Raw genomic sequence first — 19,516 nt, forward strand, 5'->3', positions numbered from 1 at the left:
GGCGCCAGTGGAGGGAGAAGGAGGAGGAGGCGGCTCCCGCCATCATCGCCGCGCCCTCCTCCTCCTCCCCCTCCTCCTCCTCTTCAAGGACTCGGGGAGGCCGCGCCGAGCCCAGCCACACGGCAGCAGCAGGCAGACAGCAACAGTCAGACACAGCAGCAGGCAGACAGCAACAGTCAGACACAGCAACAGGCAGACAGCAACAGGCAGACAGCAACAGTCAGACATAGCAGCAGGCAGACAGCAGTAGTCAAGACACAGCAGCAGGCAGACATCAACAGTCAGACACAGCAGCAGGCAGACAGCAACAGTCAGACACAGCAGCAGGCAGACATCAACAGTCAGACACAGCAGCAGGCAGACAGCAGTAGTCAAGACACAGCAGCAGCTGTCACACCCGAAGACACTCGTCCCCTCGCTCATCCAGACGAGACGGCTCATCCATCACCACCAACACCAACAACACCAACAACTCATTGTCCATCACCGCCTTCCTGTGCACCACCGTGAGGACCACCACCGTGAGGACCACCATGGTGGTGCAGGCGATGGCCTCTCGGCTGCTGGGCATGACGGCCCTCAGGGGACTCGGCCCCAGGGCCCCTGGGCCCCCGTGCCGCCGGGCAGCTCCCTCGCGGGCGTGCAGCCTGCTGTGTCCCGGTAGGATCTTCACTAAAGGTGAGGGGGGTGGTAGGGGATGTAGGCTGGTGGTGGATAACGAGGTTATAGACGAGTGAATGACGAGCGGAGTGAGGAGGAAGGCTGCCTTCGATAGCCACGTGGACGCGAGCGCAAGTTGTCGGTGTCTGTAGCCACGTCGCCCAAAGTCGGACACGCGGGGAGCTGCCCGACAGTGTTGGAGCCCGTGTCTCTGTGTGTCTGTGTGTGGTACGCGGACCCCGTGTCTCTGTGTGCTACGCGGACCCCGTGTCTCTGTGTGTGCTACGCGGACCCCGTGTCTCTGTGTGTGCTACGCGGACCCCGTGTCTCTGTGTGCTACGCGGACCCCGTGTCTCTGTGTGTGCTACGCGGACCCCGTGTCTCTGTGTGTGCTACGCGGACCCCGTGTCTCTGTGTGTGCTACGCGGACCCCGTGTCTCTGTGTGTGGTACGCGGACCCCGTGTCTCTGTGTGTGCTACGCGGACCCCGTGTCTCTGTGTGTGCTACGCGGACCCCGTGTCTCTGTGTGTGGTACGCGGACCCCGTGTCTCTGTGGTACGCGGACCCCGTGTCTCTGTGTGTGGTACGCGGACCCCGTGTCTGTGTGTGGTACGCGGACCCCGTGTCTGTGTGTGGTACGCGGACCCCGTGTCTCTGTGTGGTACGCGGACCCCGTGTCTCTGTGTGCTACGCGGACCCCCTGTCTCTGTGTGTGGTACGCGGACCCCGTGTCTCTGTGGGACGCGGACCCCGTGTCTGTATGTTGTACGTGGACCACGTGTCTGTGTGTGGTACACGGACCCCGTGTCTGTGTGTGGTACGTGGACCCCGTGTCTCTGTGTGGTACGCGGATCCCCGTGTCTGTGTCTCTGTGGGGTACGTGGAACACGTGTCTGTGTGTGGTACGCGGACCCCGTGTCTATGTGTGGTACGCGGACCACGTGTCTGTGTGTGGTACACGGACCCCGTGTCTGTGTGTGGTACGCGGACCCCGTGTCTGTGTCTATGTGGGGTACACTTGTGGGCTATATAGCTGAGTGGGTCCTTACCTGATAAAAAAAAAGTTGAGTTTATAGTCTGTATTGGGGAACCTATCTGGAGTGGACTCTTTGAAGGGGACCCTGTTGTTTATTGGGGACTTCGTGTCTTTGGGGACCCTTTGTCGGGATCCCTGTGTCTGTGGAAAATGCTAACACAGGGAGGAGGGGTCGGTATGCGGCTCTATGGCGCCCCCCCCCCCTTGCGGGCAGCCACTTTTTTTAACAACAACAAACACAAGTTACATAATTTGGCTCGGTACACTCTAAAGCAGGGGTGGGGAATGTCCGGCCCGCGGGCCGTATGAGGCCCGCGAAATAATTTGGTCTCTGGCCCTGCCAAGGCCACCGCGGGCGGGACTCGAAATTCAACAAATCTGGGAGAGCAAACCTGAAAAAGCAGTTGCGAGTAGCAACAACATCATCAATACCAGCTAACATCATCAATACCAGCTAACATCAGCTAACATCATCAATACCAGCTAACATCATCAATACCAGCTAACATCATCGATACCAACTACCATCATCAATACCAGCTAACATCATCGATACCAGCTAACATCATCACACGCCTCGCCAAAGATAAGCAGTTCCAGCCATCGCATTGGGGGTGAGTTAATGAAATGTTTGACCAAATATAACGGGCTAATTTTTAAGTTGATAATTTTCGTATTCTTTGGCTTTTTCGGTAAAGTCACGTAGGTAAAATAAAATAAATGAAAACAACTAAATTTAGTTTTCATTTATTTTATTTTACCTACGTGGCTTTACCGAAAAAAAACAAAGAATATGAATCCTTGCAGTCACGAAAGCTTCAAATCTAATATCTTCGTATGGCCCGCGAATGGTGTTATAAATATCCAAATGGCCCTTGGCAGGAAAAAGGTTCCCCATCCCTGCAGTCTACAGCAAGGGAAGCGGGGGGGGGTCGACATTTCGACAACCTGCGGCTCGTTTATCGCTCCTTCGTGACATCGCGGCCGTTTCGCATTCATCACATTGCATTGTGGCTCTTTAAATGTTTTTTACACCAAATTCCCCCCCCCCCCAAAATACTTTCTTGTACTTTTGCTAGGCCACCCCTGGGGGCTAAGAACTCTGATGAAGGCAGCAATTAAAAGGAGCGCTCTTATCAGCTCGCCACCCCAGCCGTCGAGTTAGATTCCTGGCCAGGGTGCGGTGTTCCAGTTCACGCAGACAGCAATCTCGAGAGAGTTGGTGCCTCGGAGCGACTGGCCCATTATGCTCATCCACAGACCCTCATCAGGCTGCGTGGGCCAATGTCATTTTTTAAAAAAATGAAAAGTATATTACAGTATATATCAAGGCCGTAGCCATGGAGTCAACATTGGGGGGGGGACCAAATCTTCCAGGGTGTCTGGGGGTCCCAACCCAGAAAAATATCTACATTTGAAAACTCATTTTCTGCCTAAAATATAAAAAAAAATCACTAACACATGGGTTGGACTTTTCATTAAATTTTTACAATAATGTCTAATAGTGTATATTGTATTACATTGCTCTGTTTTTCTTTTTTACCTTTTGTTTCATTGTATGTAATGACAGAGATTAGGGATTAATAAAGTACAACCACAACCACAATCATATAAACCATATAAAACAGAAATCTATGCATTGATTTCTATGAAGACAAGTCCAGATAATGTGGCTAAGGTTGAGCAAATTGTTGTTTTATATACATAGCATAGCAATAATTTCATAGCAATATATTGGGGGGGACATTTTGAGCATATTAAAATATTGGGGGGGGGGGGGATGTGTCCCCCCCCCCCCCCAATATATATTATAATTATAATTACGGCCTTGCAGTACATCCATTTCATATGCTGCATTTCCACAAAAACACATTCTCCTGCGGAGGGAGCTGGTAGGAACGTTGGGTTGCTCGGTCAATGGCCGGCGTCAACGGCGGCACCACGTGGTGTATTCCGCAAATATGCCCGACTGTGAGGGTGGGCACAAGCCGGCGTGAGTAGGTTAAACGTTGAGTTTTATAAGGGCACCACGGGGTGACCAGCCCCTCCCCACCCAGCCCCACACCACCCTCCCCACCCAGCCCCTCCCCACCCAGCCCCTCCCTACCCTCCCCTCTCCACCCAGCCCCACCCCTCCCACGTGGACAGACATCCACAGACATACACAATTAATCCCCTGCCTCCTGTGAATTAATCCCAGTTGGGCTTCCAGTCCACTACGTTTCCTACCAGTACCAGTATAAAAGTCGGTGCTTATCAGCGGGCCCATTAGTCCAAAAACGCTCCACTGCAGCGCATAGTTCGTATTTTAATGACAACGTAGGGTCGTTTTGTCAATTCGCTTCTGTGTAAAGGTCTTCCCACGCCGTGTCTGTTATTTGACCATATTTCACCACGCTGGTCATTGCGGTTAGTAGGGGAGAGGGGAGGATGCCCATGTTCGGTTGAGGATGCCACTCGCCACTGCTGTTAACCATGGCTGGGAATCGAACCCCGGGATGCTGGGGCCCTTTGCGCAGCACACCGGCCACCGTGCCAATGTTCCTATTCAATAAGCTGACAGGTTTTCTTTTTTCAGTTGAAAATCTGGACATAAAATAATCCCGCACAGCTCATAACCGCTCAACGCAAGGGCCGGCACAGTGCAAGACCACACGCATGAACTATTAGCAGTGATAAAGTGATCTGGCTGCTGCTTGGGTGAACATTAACCGTGAAGTAACAGGTTAATACAAAAAATAACAACAGGTTTTTAAATATCGTCGGTGAACGGATGCTTCCCGCAATGTTTCAGCCAAGCGGACTTCTCTAAGTGTCGGGTTTTAACCCGCTTGCTTACCATTAACCCTCTGCGATCATCTCCTCCGTTGGGAAATGGGATTAATTTTTGGGGTCGTGTACGTGGAGGCGCAGTCTCACCAGAAGGGACCTAGGCAGGTCACGATGAGCCAAGTGTGACCCTTGAACCTACGTACAACTGAAAAACTATCTAACATTTTATTTTTTACTTTCTCACGCTTGCTCATTTATTTTAACTCTCGCACGCGGACGCGCTTTCGGTCGGAGTTGACGTCCAGGGCTGAGCGGTGCGGGAGGAACAAACAAACCGGTTGCACCCAGGCGATAGGACGGGCTGGGTTGAGTCTCGTTTCGTAACAAACGTCCCCCCCCCCCCCCCACTGCCTCCCGTGTGTTTTCCCCACCACAAGTGCTCAACTGTGTCGCGGTTTTCGGGCGTTTCCATCAATTCCATCCAACGACGGCTCGGTGCCAGTTGCAGGATAAAGGCGGGGGCGGAGGGGGTGCAGAGCTGCCCCCCACCCCCCCCCCCCGCAGATTGACCGGTCCCTTTAGTTGGCCGGTTATAATAATAATGATAATGCGACCTTTTTTTTGCCAGTATCAAAGTTGGAAAAATAAGAATAGGTTTGACCCTTTCTGGCAATTGACGTCGTTCTCTGGTCTGACACTGGTGGTGAGACGAGGCCAAAAGAAGGCTGCTTTGCTGCCTCTGGTGTAGGCCAATCGGTTTCAAAGACAACGCCATTATTATTATCAGAGCCACGTGTTTGTTTGCGTGTTTAACCACAAGTACCATGTGTGGTTAATGCAGTTAATTGATTCCTTCCAAAAGGTATCTATTTTGTGTTTGAACATCTTAACACACCTGTTTTATTGCCAGAAATGGTAAATCCTACTCTTATTTTTCATACAATAATATTATTCACTTTCGCAGCTACGTTTATCGCTGCTGGCTACGCACGTTGCGAAAGGAGTTTAACATATACACAGTGCATTATTCCAGCAAGCGACCCCCCCCCCCCCACACTCCGGTTTACATTTGAGACAGTCATCATCAACAGCAGCCACGATCTATCCGCTGTTGGATGAAGGCCTTCCTTCCCAAAACCGTCGCCATCTTCGCCGCCTCGCGATTTCCACCAAGCCAATGGGACGATTTCCATCGCTCCGTCTCTTTGCGGTGGACGTTGCTCTCGGACGTAGCTCCCTCGCTTTGGCTGCCAATTCCGATCTTCGTTGCGACCGGCGGCCGCGATCCCAGGGACGAGTTCTGTGCAAGGCCATTTGACCTTTTGGGAGAATGGTCAAGGTGACGTCTCGAACCTGCGCATGATCTCCGATCCGCGAGTTCCACTCGCCGCCTCTCCATGCGATCCCAAGCGACCGCCTCTCCGAGCTCCTTTGCATCGGCTTTTGTTCACGTTTCTTGGTTCACCGTCCAGGCATCTCCGATCCGTATATCAGAGCAATTACAGTGCATACTAATTTATTATTCCTTTGACACACCGTCACAGTATGTTGCTTTTCAGAAGAAAGTTAAGTAATCAGAAAGTGCACTAACCTGCTTTTTTCTACCTCTTCATTGTATTGGTTTGGTACGAGTTTGGCTTCAATAGTTGATACTGGGACATCACAGTAGAATATTTACCCCCATCCATCCACCCACCCCAATCCTCTCCTGGTGCAGCATAAATGCGATACGGGAGGCTTGATCTACATCACATGGAGGGCGGAAATAAAACAAGCTAGTAAAATATCAAAGAAAGTACAGTATTGTTGCCATGAAACCAAAGCTCTGGCGAAGGAGGAACAGCAAAACTACACATTCTCTCCTAAAGCACTCACTTTGTGGCCAGAAAGACCTCAAACTTTGGCATTTAACTCGTGAAGGCATTGCCATCGTGCACAGGCATATAGAACGAGAACAATGAAACCGTGCCAAATTTTCCGCGTAAAAACACGTAACGCATTTTTGCGTTTCGTGGGGCCGTGTTTTGCGTCCCCGGTAAAATGTCCCGCGTGCAAAATGAATAATGAAAAATAATAAACGCAAATTAAGTGAACGCCGAAGGCCGGTCGGCCAACCACCCAACTCGACCCACATGAGCAAAGCGAGTTTGGTTGCTTCAAGTTTTTATTTTATTCTCATTCTACGTGACTTTATTGAAAGAACCAAAGAAGATGAATCCTTGCAGTCACGAAAGCTTTAAATCGAATTTTTTTTTTATATATATATTACATCGGCCATGTGCGTACTGTCCGGTTAGATTCTGGTGAAGACGAACGTCAACGAATTGTGCCGCGTGGCCTCTGCAGACTACGAAAAGGGGCATTCGTCTCGATGGAAAAAAAACACTTGGCACGGTACTCCAAGCTCCCCGAATGTACAAAATCTATTCAAAATATTTAGTCGTACGAAAAAATAAAATAAACATTCACAAAAATAAGAACGGCTCCTTGTTTGTCCCGACGGGGGAGTCGGGACAAACAAGGAGACGTCGCCGCGCCCTCGTCGTCCAAGTTATTCGCAGCGACGCGTTCTAACATGTTTTTTTTTTCCCAAAGTGCTACTGGAGCAATAAAGGCACAAGCACAACGTGGAGAAAATTGATTCCCCCCCTCCCCCATATCGTATTGCGAGGCAGTAACAGTCAATAGCGTGTGGGCGTTGGGTCTCAATACTCCCCTGCCTACCCCAGGGGCCCGCTCTGGCTGCTGGCACCTGCACCTTGGCTGCCCTGGTTTCCTGTCGACAGTGGAGGGTGTTGGTGGCGGTGGGGCGAGGAGGGAGAGGGGGGGGGGGGTGCTCTTCTGGGTTACAAAAAAACCTGAGCCCGTGGGATCGTCGCCGTACAGGGAGCGGAGCACACGCCGGGTGCAGAGGGAGTTGTGGAAGGGTTCGGGGAAAATATTAGCAGTGAGCTCGTTAACATTCGTTCAGCACAAGGCAGCATTGTGAAGGCATCTCAAAAACACTGGGAGCCGGATAGAGGGGAGTGTGGCTCAGTTACTGGCACCGCTGACATCCTGGTTTCTGCCGTCTGACTGAGATTTACGCGAGGTTTGTCAAGTGGGTTGATGGTCTCGGTCCGGTCACCAATGACTGCAGAAAAACAAACATTGCTAAACCTGTTTTTCTTTCCACTTCATTTGCCAAACATTGAAGCTCCCAGATTTAAAAAGACATTTTTTTATCATTATTTTGGGTTCAATGCCTAGCGACGGACATCTCTGTAGTGGAGTAGGTAGAAATGTACGGTGCCCGTGGAACAAGAGATCATTCGAAGGGGATCTCTGAGGTAGTTCCGTGGCCTCCACTTCCACTGGCCGTTTTTCAAACACGCGGGGGTGATGAGGCACTGCTCTGCGAGAGATCCCAAAAGCATTGCCAGAGATTACAATTTGCAGGAACAGATGAAACATTAAGGACGATGTTACTTACCGTACTTAGGGGTGCTCTGTAAATTTCAGAACGATGCGGCCTGCTGTCCGGGCTCAACCCAGTTCGACGCCCAGGCACAGCGGTCGAGTCGGTCGCGTGATCCACCAACCCCCGATGCTCTTCTCCCCTCCCCGCAGAGGACTGGGATACGAAGCACAGCACCATCAGCGGGCGGCGCCAATCGCCCATCGACATCCAGCCGGCCGAGGGCATGTTCGACTCCGGTTTGGGGCCGCTGCACACTCACTACCACCGCTCGGGTCCCATGCTGCTCTACAACAACGGCTACTCCTTCCTCGCGGAGTACCCCGACAATTGCAGCGCCAACGGTAGGCCGCGCAGCGGCGCACATGGGGGGGGGGAGCACGTGGATTTGTGTCTCACACGGGTGGGTGGCGGTGGTCACACAGGTAGGTGGGCACGCAGGTAGGTGGGCACGCAGGTAGGTGGGCACGCAGGTAGGTGGGCACGCAGGTAGGTGGGCACGTAGGTTGGTGGGCACCCAGGTAGGTGGGGGTGGGTGTACGGATGGATGGACATATTGGGGGCGGGTGGGCACGCAGATATGGGTTGGTATCACAGGTGAGTGGGTACATGACGGGTGGACATACGAGTGGGTGGGTACATGGGCGGGTGGGTACACGGGTCGGGTGGGTATGTACACAGATGGGTAGGTATGTACATGGATGGGTGTGGACACGGATGGGTGTGTTTACGAGTGTGTGGGTACATGGGTGGGTACACGGGCGGGTACACGGGTGGGTGAGAAATACCTGCACTAGTCCTGGGCTTCCCCTTCACTAAACCGCGTTGCCCAGTGCGGTAAAGTATGGTCAAACAATCCCCCACAACCAACAAGGCATGGTGATGCTTTGATCGAGCAATTAATTGGCAAGGGGCTGTGAATCTAAATTATCATAAGTATTAGGTTACATCATTCTTTAGATTACATAATTCGGTGGTAGGGTTATGCAGTGGTACCATTTGTGTTTCATAGCACAAAGGGCCTGGGTTCGATAGCCGACTGGGGCACTTTTCAATGTGGGGATCACGTGTTTGTTCCACTGTTCTACAGAATGTGAGTGCACGTGTTTTGAGTGTGTGTTGAGTTTGTATGTTCTCCCCCTGTTCTGCATGGGTTTTCCTCCCATTGCTAAAAATGAGCACATAGGTATTGACCAAAACATCCCAATGTTGAAAAAAATGACCAGCAAATGACTCTATGAGATTACACACAGCAGCAGCAGCAGCAACAGCAACATCGCCCGCTACGGCGAAAACTTGGCAGAGTCCCGCTGAAAACGAGTTTTGAGACTCTATTAGGCTTTCCTGGGCAAACAAGTATCACACGAAAAAATGTTTCAAAACATTTAAGATATTTACGTGTTGGCGTCCGGGCGACTGGTGCCATCCCACCGCTATCCCGGCTGGGCATGAGCAAAGCTCCACTAGCGGGAGTTGAGCAAAACCAGACGCAAGGATTTGGCTCGGCCTGGACGATCGTCGTGCAGAAACCGTGGCCCTGTGCCGTCGCGCACGGAGCCTCCTGGTTCCAATTAAACCCGGGTAGTGCGCAGAGACACATACACAACAAAGGTCCCCCGTATAGCTTTTAACAGGCTGTTGGGGCAAGTGCTGTTCGCGAGCACCTATGAACGGCACACGAGGGAGTGAGTGGCCAGCACCACGCCCGGCCACCATTGTCTTCCCAGTAACGATGTTTACACATTACACAAGCTCCTCATTTGAGGCCCGAACCAACCTAGGAGAGGCCTAGAATCGGTTCAGATAATCGTCACTGATGTTGGATGTGAGCGGGATATCGAACTCAGCTCGGCGGGTCCGTAGTGTCCTCACCACTGCGCCACCGCTCCGCACTTACACAAAGGCCCCCCTTCCCCCCCTTTATAGCCTCAACAGACTGTTGGGGCAAGTGCTGTTAGCGAGCATCTATGAAGGCCGGAACGGCACACGAGGGAGTGGGTGGCCAACACCACACCCGACCACCTTTGTCTCCCCAGTGGCAACGTTTTTACACTTGGTACTCAATTTAGCCTGAGTCGACCTAGGGGAGGCCCAGGACCGGTTCAGATAATCGTCACTGGTATTGGCCGTGAGCGGGAATTGAACTCGGTTTGCCGGGTTCGTAGCGCAGCGCGCTAACTGCTCGACTTCCCCACACACATACACACAGGCACGTGCACACACGCATATCTGCAGCAGTCGAGAGCACACGGAGTGCCCGTGTGGACTCTGCTGACCCCGAAACGGTGACCTCGACTTTCCATTAACTCGGCAGGCACGTACACAGCCCCCACACTGCCCAAGGCTTTCAGTCACTGCGTAGCCATTCCCCCTCCCCCAGTTCCCCAGCGATTATGGGGTTGCGTCTCCGTTCAACTATCTGTTAAATTTGTGCTACTTCGTTTTTTGCATCTTGTTTGCATTTTTTTATTGGGCGGTGAATGCGCCCCAGCGGTGGCGCGTGCACCGCTCGCTGCAGAGTGTCACGGTTCGAATTCCAGTGGACGCCCTGGTTATTGCTGTCAGGGTATTAATAAGTTCAACGTGTAGCGGGCATGGCAATCGCTCACTCTCGAATGCTGTCGCTGATGTCGGATGCGTCCAGAAGTCAAACTCGGGTGTTCGTCGGGCGTTTATGGACCAGTGCACGAACCACTACACCACCACTCCCCACCACCACTCCCCACCACCACTCCCCACCCTGCCGCCGCCACCACCCATGTGTTGCGTATCAGATGTTTATCTCTGTAAGGTGATACAACAGTCGGGATAATAACCAAATCAATAGCGGTAAACAATTTAAATGCATCAACAAAAGTGGCCTAAGCGGCCCAGAATTCGTCCGATGTCGTCAGATGTCAGAAGCCAAGCAGGCTCGAGCCTGGCCAGCGCTTGGATGGGCGACCACCACCAACCACAACACAGGCTGCCGCGTGGCTACGTGGTGGGTAGCAGAGGGCAGTGCAGCAGTACCCATCGTTGTCCCGTACTTCTGTGCTCCTAAGTCTCTGCTCCCTCCGCCTTCACCGTCCACCAGCGTGGTGGAGTACAGTCGAACACACCCCCATCCCCCATGACCCGCTGCTTGTGGACAGGGCCGTCATCCAGCAGTAGATTGACCAAAAGGGCTGGCACGTGGGCACATTGCGAGTATATCTCAGTCAATGTGCAGGACTGGTCTGTGTCTCCCTGCACTTGTTTTGTCTTTGCGTTGGAGTGGTCGAACCCATGGCAAAGGCTGCATAGTCTGTGACATTAAAACCGAACAAAAAATTACACTTTTTTTATTTTACCAGTTAAGGCCCACTGAGCCATGTAGCTCTTTTTCAGAAGTTACCTGGCCACAAACGATAGCTCAGCCAAAAACGGATTATCGCGTGGAACTTTATAGCAGCCAGATATTCCAAACGCGTGCTGTCGATTCGAAATGTGGAGGGAAAAACCGGAGGGCCCGGAGAAAAATCCACGCGACCACCACGGGGAGAGAGGCACGCAAACTCCAAATATACAGCGGCAGTGTCGGGCTCGGGATCGAACCCCGGGACCTCCTGCATACCAGGCGAGGCGGTTAACATCTGGCCACCGTGGCGCCCCTCTCGCCACATTGAACCTTGGACCCTGCCGCGGGCATCACAAAGCGCGGCACCGACAGCTAATCTGACCATGCCCGGCGTTATGGATATTGCGGCCATTGTGAAACCTTTGCACAGTGCGCGGGCACTCGTAATTCCCGAGACAAACAAGGCAGCAGGCACGGCCGAAAACAAGCCCCGTATTCATTACACGCGACATGGGCAGATGGGCAGCTCGAGTAATGTTTACTCGCGTGCTTGTGCGTGCTCATCGGCGTGTGTTGGTGTGTTTTCTTTGATGTTTGTGTGTGGAGCGGTGGCCCAGTGACTATCGCGCAGACCCAGCCGACCTGAATATGATTCGTGGCGGAAAAAGTCTCATCAGTACCGGTGCTGGGCCTCCCCGAGGTCGACTGATCTTTAATTGAGTACCTGGTGTGGTTTGTAAACATCAGCGCTGTATTGCTCGGGAGACAAAGGCGGCCGGGCGGGTGCTGGCCACCCACCCTCTTGTGCGCCGTTCCGGCCCTCACACGTGCTCGATAACAAACACTTTCCCCAGCAGTCCGTCTAAGGCTATACAGGGGATCTTTGTTTTTGTGTGTGTAGTGCTGGGCGGGGGTCCGCTGCAAGGACGCTACCGGCTCAAGCAGTTCCACTTCCACTGGGGCGCGAGCGATGAGCGCGGCTCCGAGCACCGCGTCAACGGCAGCGCCTTCCCCGCCGAGGTGATGACGCCACCATCGCGTCGCACTCCCCGTGGTGCCACCGCCGCGTCGCACTCCCCGTGGTGCCACCACCGCGTCGCACTCCCCGTGGTGCCACCACCGCGTCGCACTCCCCGTGGTGCCACCACCGCGTCGCACTCCCCGTGGTGCCACCACCGCGTCGCACTCCCCGTGGTGCCACCACCGCGTCGCACTCCCCGTGCCGCCAGCACCACCGCGTCGCACCGTGCCACCGCCGTGCATAGGGCTCGTGCAACGATGTTTCCGTTCGTCGCTGCGTCCGTTACCAGAGTGCCAGTCGCCCCTCGGACGGCCCAGGACGCACGGCCTCGTGTAACCAGATGTTCGATTTCCGCGATTAACCGTGCCGGTCGCCCGTCCATAAACACGCCTTGAAGCCGGCCTCTGGTGATGAGTAGGCCGGAGGGTTGCCCCTGCAATACGAACAGAAACGATAACTTAACAAAACTTACAGCTGGGACACAGTCCGCACGCTCGTGAAGCCGACCCGTGCCAATCGTGTGCCGGCGGAGAATCTCGATGGGCTGGCTTGACGGACCAACTCGGTAGGCTAGCTCGAGAGACAGGCTCACTCGACTAACTCAATAGACTTAACTCGACGGGGACTAACGGGAGAGGCCTCACCGTCACCTGCCTCACAGGGACAGCTGCCACCGGGAGGTCCCCTGGCGCAGGGCGCCTTGAGGTGTACGGCGAAGAAAGGCGCCGAATCAATACCGAGCGACGATGACGTCGATGAAAACGATGATGATGAAAACGATGACTACGACAATGACGACGATGAAAACGATGACGACGATGATGGACCAACTCGATGAGCTATCTCTGTCCCCAGCTGCACCTGGTCCACTGGCACGAGAGCTGCGAGAGCTTCAACGAGGCGCTCGTCTCCAAGAAAGGGCTCGCCGTGCTCGGCGTCTTTGTGGAGGTACCGCCCGTCCCCCGTCACATCCGAGCCCCTGACCCTCACCGCCACCCTCCTTCCCGATCGATTCCCGTCACCGTGTGTCGCAGCGCCCACGCTGACCAAGACAGTGTACGAACGGGGTGGTGTGGACAACACTGCGCCCGGCCGCCTTTGTCTCCCTATTGGCGATGTTTACACATTACACCCGGTACCAATTTAAGGCTCATTCGACCTAGGGAAGGCCCAGAACTGGTTTAGATAATCATCTCTGGTGTTGGTCGTGAGCAGGAATCGCACTCAGGTCACGTGATCCGTAGCGCCCTTGTTTCCCCAGTGCCGATGTTTTACACACAACGCACCAGATACTCGCTGAAGGCTGAGTCGACCTAGGGGAGGCCCAGGACCGCTTCACATATTCACCACTGGGTTCATAGCGTAGCGACTCTTAACCGCTGCGCCACCGTTCCCCACCCCTCCGCCTGACTCGACGCACACGTGTTAAATTGACACACGCTCGCACGTGATCCCTGCGATCGTGAAAGCTCTTGCCGGTGTGTGCCAGGTCGGGGAGACGCATGCCCGTCTGCAGGAACTGGTCGAAGCTCTGCCCAACATCACCCACAAGGTGACGTGACGGATCCGAGCGGCGGCACACTCAAGCCACACGCGTGGCACCTCCTGCACGCGCGTGGAGCGTGCGCAGCACGTGCACGGCACGCAATGCACACAGCCACGCAAATCGCTGGCCCACATACGGCATGCACAGGAAACGAACAGGACGGAGAACACGCGCAGTGCACGCACGCGCAGTGCACCTGCGTGTGCTGATGCATGCACGGACACGCAGAACACTACGTACAGCACAACGACAGTACACACATTACACATTGACACAGCACACTGACACAGTACACTGATACAGTGCACACTGCACTGACACAGTTCACACATCGCACACAGCACACACCGACTACACACATTAAACGCAGAAGCTCGCACACAGTCGACACACACGACGCACACAGTACACGCGCAACACATCTCGGTCACAGTACACGCGCAGCACGCACGGTACAGACACCTCGGCATGCAGCGACCCGACACAGCCCTGACACCCAGTACCTCCTCCCCTACTGCCCCCCCCCCCACCTCCACGTCGCCCTGTGCCCCCCCCGGCAGGGCATGATGCACGAGGTGGGGACATTCGACCCCTCGGGACTACTGCCCCCGTGCCTCGACTTCTGGACGTACCCGGGCTCGCTGACTACTCCGCCGCCCTACGAGACGGTCACCTGGTTCATCCTCAAGCGGTCCATGTCCATCAGCGGCGAGCAGGTGAGACCGCGCCAGGCTCGGTGCGCGCACGGGCCTAAAAGTCGGGGCGGTTTGCTGCCGGACACGAGCGTGCCCCCCCCGGCCATTTACGCGCTCGTCGCCCTTTCAATGTAGTGGTGGATATTTGACGGTCGCGTGGTGGGGGCGACGGACGTACTCGGGGGGGAAAACCATCGCAGGCGACATCCCCACAATAGCGGTGGCTCACGGCCAATCACAGCGATCCACCAACCCTTGCCTGGAGGCAGGCAAGGGTTGGTGGATCGCTGTGATTGGCCGTGAGCGGATATCGATGTCATATACAAAGATGCCCCGATCAAGTAGCCATAGCAGGCAGTTGGCGCAGGTGCCGTTTGCGAGCCGCACCTGTGAGGGCCGAGAGGGTGGGTGGCCAGCACCACGCCCGGCCGCTTTTGTCTCCCCGGTGGCGATGTTTACACACCGCACCGGGTACTCATTTGAGACCGAGTTGACCTAAAAAAAGACTCGAAACTAGTTCAGGTAATCGTCTGTGATGTTGGCCGCGAGCGAGAATCGAGCTCGGGGTCATCGGGTTCGTAGCGCGGGGTGCTAACCACTGCACAACCACTCTCCGTATATACATGACACACAACCATCGCCGTTAGCCACTAATTGGCGGTGACGTCACAACTCTCTCTTCCCCCCCCCCCACTCCCCTTCCTGTCCCGGCGGCGGTAGCTGGCGTCGTTCCGCAGGCTGTACGTGTCTGCAGCGGGCGAGCGCGCCGTGCGAATGGTGGACAACTTCCGCATGCCGCAGCCCATCATGGACCGCAGCGTGCGCAGCTCCTTCCCAGTGCCCATCGAGCTCCAGGACGCGGCTACAGACACCGCAGCTCCAGCACGCGGCTGAGGGCGGCCTTCCTCCTCCTCCTCCAGCAGCTGGCTCCAATCTCCCCCCCCCCCCCGACCGCTCCTCCACAGCCACCCCCCTCTGCAGCCTCCATCCTCCCGTTGCAAGTCCTGACCCGTGTCCCGATCCCTTTCCTCCTGCCATTGGCCGGCCAGCCGGCCGGCCGGCCGCTGGGTTGCACTTCGCGACGCCGGCCTCGGTGTTTACATGACGTCGCCGCCCGCCCGTGCCCGTCCTTGCCAGCCGTTGCCAGCCAGTGCCCAGCCGTGCCAGCTCAAGCCGGCCCCCGGTGCCCACCCGCGTCCGCCCGTGCCGGCCCGTGCCTTCCAGCCTCTCGGCTCCACGCAACCGCGAGGCCACGGTGCCGCAAGCCGCCAGTGCCGGGACGAACTCGAGTTGCCAAACAGCACACGGATCCGGCGTCAGCCGTCGACAAAACCAAACGCGGCGGCTTTGAGCGCGGTGCCTTTGCGGCGGCCCGCGTGTGTCCATGCCTTTGTCACGTGACAGTACCGTGAAGTGTCCACGCTGCGTGTTCCATGCTGTTTTCCCATCCTGTTTGGTCGTGTCAATGCCGTGTTCATACTCCTCGTGTGTTTATGCAGTGTGTCTCACGTGCTTAGGCCTTCGTTTACGCCATGCTCCGCGCCTGTTTCTGTGCCCGTTTTGTCAGCGGCCATCGCCCAGAAGGTTCAAAGGTGAAAACGCTCACATTCCACCCCCCCTCCCCTCCCAAGCGGTCGCACAGCATTGTAAAAAAAAAATCACGGTCACTTCTTGGGGTCGCATCACAATGGGCGCGTGATTTGTCGTCCAGGCGGCCACGTGTCTGCCGTGTGACCACAGTAGCCGGCTTCTGTTACAAACGCTCGTCGTTTAAAAATGCGAGGTTTTGACGTGGGCTTTGGTCGGTGTGCCGTGGAATTAATCATTCACGCCATTGCAGTTGTGAACCCAGAAGGCCTGTGTTCGATTCTGGGCCACGGATAACATCGGTGGAGGGTGGTGAATGCGTGGAGGGTGGTGAATGCGTGGAGGGTGGTGAATGCGTGTATGTTGAACTTCTTTTGCACGTAGCCAACCGTGCTAATCTAAGAGCTAAAAATTTGATCCAAAGAAATACAATTTTGATTTAAAGCTTTCGTGACTGCAGGGATTCTATTCTTGGTTCTTTCGGTAAAGTGAAAATCACACCTGATGATTGCTTGTGTTGCAGTCGAAACGTCGTGAGAATTTTATTGTATTATATTTTTATTATTTTGTTTCCCTTCTACGTGACTTTACTGAAAGAACTAAAGAAATTAGTTTAAAAAAAAATGAACCAATCCTGGGGCACCACCACCTCCGTCAACCCACGCTGACCAGTGTGGTGAAGTATGGTCAAAATACCCCCATAACCAACACGATGTGTGAAGGTCTCGACCAAGCATCGAATTGACAACTGTACATTGAGTATTAAGATAAGTTTAAGATGGGTTTAAGATTGTTTTAAAATGGACTGACCCTGGATTAAGAGGGTGGTTACTACTAAGGTTGATTCGCTGTGCTGATGTGCAATAACTTTACGTGGAATTTAAATGCAACCGCGACCGTTTTATTGTCCGCTTCTCTCGCTATTTTTTAAACAGTTTTAAACACAAGACATTTCGCGAACGGTGGATTTGCACAAGAAAATAAATCCCAGCGGAAGCGTCCTCCCCGTGGGCTGCGTTTATCAGCAACAAAACGCTGCAGAGCCACAAATGGCACCAGAAAATAAACGCGAGGGTGGGGGGGGGGGCCCCCACCACAGCAACGACCTCACAACCCCCGCTGCTCAGGAGAGCAACTGCAAATCCCAGCCAGGCAGGCCGCACGCAAGAAGCTCAACTCTCCACCTGACAGTCTTCCAGTTCCCCCCCGTCACATTCAGCAAGAACTGTCCAATCAGAAACAACCCCGCGGACAGGACCACGGAGGGGGGGGGGGGTTTAGGAGGCCTCTCTGCCTCCCACTTGTCAGGACAGTGGAGTGGGGGAGGGTGCCACAAGGCTTTAGGCACCCACTCAAGATCCCTGTGGACAAGGAGGTTAGGAACCGAGCTAAAAGATGCTAGTGGTATTATTAACGCCATCATAATTTGTCATTAAATAAAACCTAAAGGATGTTAAAATAAATTTGTGAAATGATAAAAGTGGCATAACTTCGGCGGAGGTCTAGCCAAAAGGGGACGGGGCTGAACAAAATATATCTTTGGCAGGGAGTCGAACCCGTGTCGTCCATGTGTTCGGTTCTGTTCCCTCAGATACAGCTCCTCCGCGCGGTTCAACTGAACCCTAGTGTTCAGCGACACGCACAGCAAACGCCTCGGCTATTTTACACTTTGACGTCCCCCACCTCCACACCACCCCCCCCCCCCCCTCGTCAAGTGGCAGCGGCGACGGCAGCAGCAGCAGAAGTCACCTCGACGGCACGAACCGCGGCTCGCGCGTCCTCGCCGTTTCCAAGCCGCGGTCGGCCGTGGGTTCGCAGCCGCTCCCAACGAGGCAGCAGGACGGGGGGGATGCTGGCGGGCGGTCGCGCAATCGTGGCAAACGAGCGGCGCGGGACGGCCGCGACCCAGCGGCGCCGCTACCGAGCGCAGGCGGTGCAACTACACCAGGGTCCCTCCCTGGGCTAGAGACGGGATGGGCCGGTGGGGGGAGGGGGGGGTGGTGGGGGGGATATTTCGGTGGGGGGGGGAGGGCCCCGTGTTGTTCCCTGCACCGGGATCCGCGCCGACTACGCGAGGTCCACGTGGCCGTGCAAGACGGCAGGAGCAGGAGGGCGGCGGAGGCGTGGGGCGGGGCGCTTCAGCGCGCTTTGCTTTCCTGGTAGCGGATGAAGCGCGCCAGGTTCGTCCGCACGTTGGTGAGCACCAGCAGCTGCTCGGGGGAGCAACTCCTCCTGCCCTCGCTCTTCATCTGCACGCACGCGGGGGCAGCACCGCCGAGTCAGCAACATCACCGCCATCGCCACTGACACCACCATCGCCACTGACACCATCACCGACATCACCATCGCCACCACTCGCATCATTACCATCACTGTCACCACGTTCATCGCCATCGCCACCATCTGTCGGAAGCATCACTGACCTCATCAGCATCATTCCCATCACCATTCAAAATATGTTCTCTGGTAAACATCAATAGGATACACGTCCCCTGTGTCTTGACCACCATCATCCCCCCCCCGGATCCACCACTGCACCGATCTGCCACTGCCATTATCACCCACCGCTAGCAACAACAACCGCCATTCGCCACGGGCTGGTGGCGACGTCACCACGGCGCTTGAGGCCACGTCAAGTGTCGAAGGCTCTCGCTGCCGGCAGGAGGTCACGGAACAGACCCAGGTGCCACACGGGTCGACCGAGTGAGACGACTGGCAGATGCACCACCTGTGCGCCCCCCCCCCTCCTCCACCCTGCTGTGCCAACTCTCTGCGTTTTAACCGCCAGGCTAGAATGCCACAGTCACCGCCGCTATCGGCGCGCACCACCCCGAGTCTCCCCCCTCTTCCCGTGTCCCCCCGTCCCCCCCGCGTACCCTGGCCTTGAACGCGGGCGCGAGGCCGCGTAGGGCGGCCGCGAGCCCCATGGCGCGGGCGGCGAGGTCGGCGTCGTCTCCGTGGGCGAACACGTCGAACAGCGCGTCCAGAGCCTCCCCCGACACGGGGAGGCTCACGTCGCGCACCGCCACCCCCAGCAGCACCGAGCCCAGCTCCTGCTGGGAGACGCGCACGGCGGCGGGGGGGGGGGGGGGGGGCGGTGGGGGTTAGGGGACATGGGAAGACGGGGAGGCACGCGTCACGCTCTGCCACTCCCATCAGCACCCAGCCCACAAGGGTGAGGGGACACGGGGACGCACAGGGGGACGTAAACAGACAAGCATGTGGGTAGCGCGGAGCGCCGTGTCGGCAACGTGGTGGCGGTGTGTGGAGCGTATTGTGTGTTGTGGTGGTGGTGGTAATAGTGGCAGTGTACACAGTGGTGGTGGTGGTGGCGGCGATGGTGGCGGTGTACACAGTGAGTGGTGGTGGCGAGTGTATTGTGTGTGTTGTGGTGGTGGTGGCGGCAATGGTGGCGGTGTACA

At 55.4% G+C, this 19,516-nt stretch overlaps 2 protein-coding genes across 2 annotated transcripts in view; one reads left to right on the forward strand and one right to left on the reverse strand.

Annotated features, from left to right (window-relative positions):
• LOC116956127 (carbonic anhydrase 1-like) lies at positions 1 to 17,095 on the forward strand. Its single transcript, XM_032977588.2, has 7 exons — positions 1 to 678; positions 8,079 to 8,270; positions 12,147 to 12,265; positions 13,122 to 13,214; positions 13,756 to 13,818; positions 14,373 to 14,528; positions 15,228 to 17,095. Exons 1-7 carry the CDS (start codon positions 534 to 536, stop codon positions 15,399 to 15,401), a joined length of 942 nt encoding a protein of 313 aa, XP_032833479.1. The 5' UTR covers positions 1 to 533; the 3' UTR covers positions 15,402 to 17,095.
• Positions 16,980 to 19,516, reverse strand: part of HEATR3 (HEAT repeat containing 3) — a 23,085-nt gene continuing 20,548 nt past the window's right edge. The window contains exons 15-16 of the mRNA XM_032977464.2: positions 18,971 to 19,147; positions 16,980 to 18,343 (exon numbers count right to left, since the gene is read on the reverse strand). Coding sequence (XP_032833355.1) covers positions 18,233 to 18,343; positions 18,971 to 19,147 — 288 coding nt within the window. The 3' untranslated portion in view covers positions 16,980 to 18,232. The remainder of the gene's footprint in view (positions 18,344 to 18,970; positions 19,148 to 19,516) is intronic.

The sequence above is a fragment of the Petromyzon marinus genome, chromosome 63 (genome assembly GCF_048934315.1).
Source record: "Petromyzon marinus isolate PM22_M1 ecotype Great Lakes invasive population chromosome 63, UKy_Petmar_22M1.pri1.0, whole genome shotgun sequence".
Classification (NCBI taxonomy): domain Eukaryota; kingdom Metazoa; phylum Chordata; class Hyperoartia; order Petromyzontiformes; family Petromyzontidae; genus Petromyzon; species Petromyzon marinus.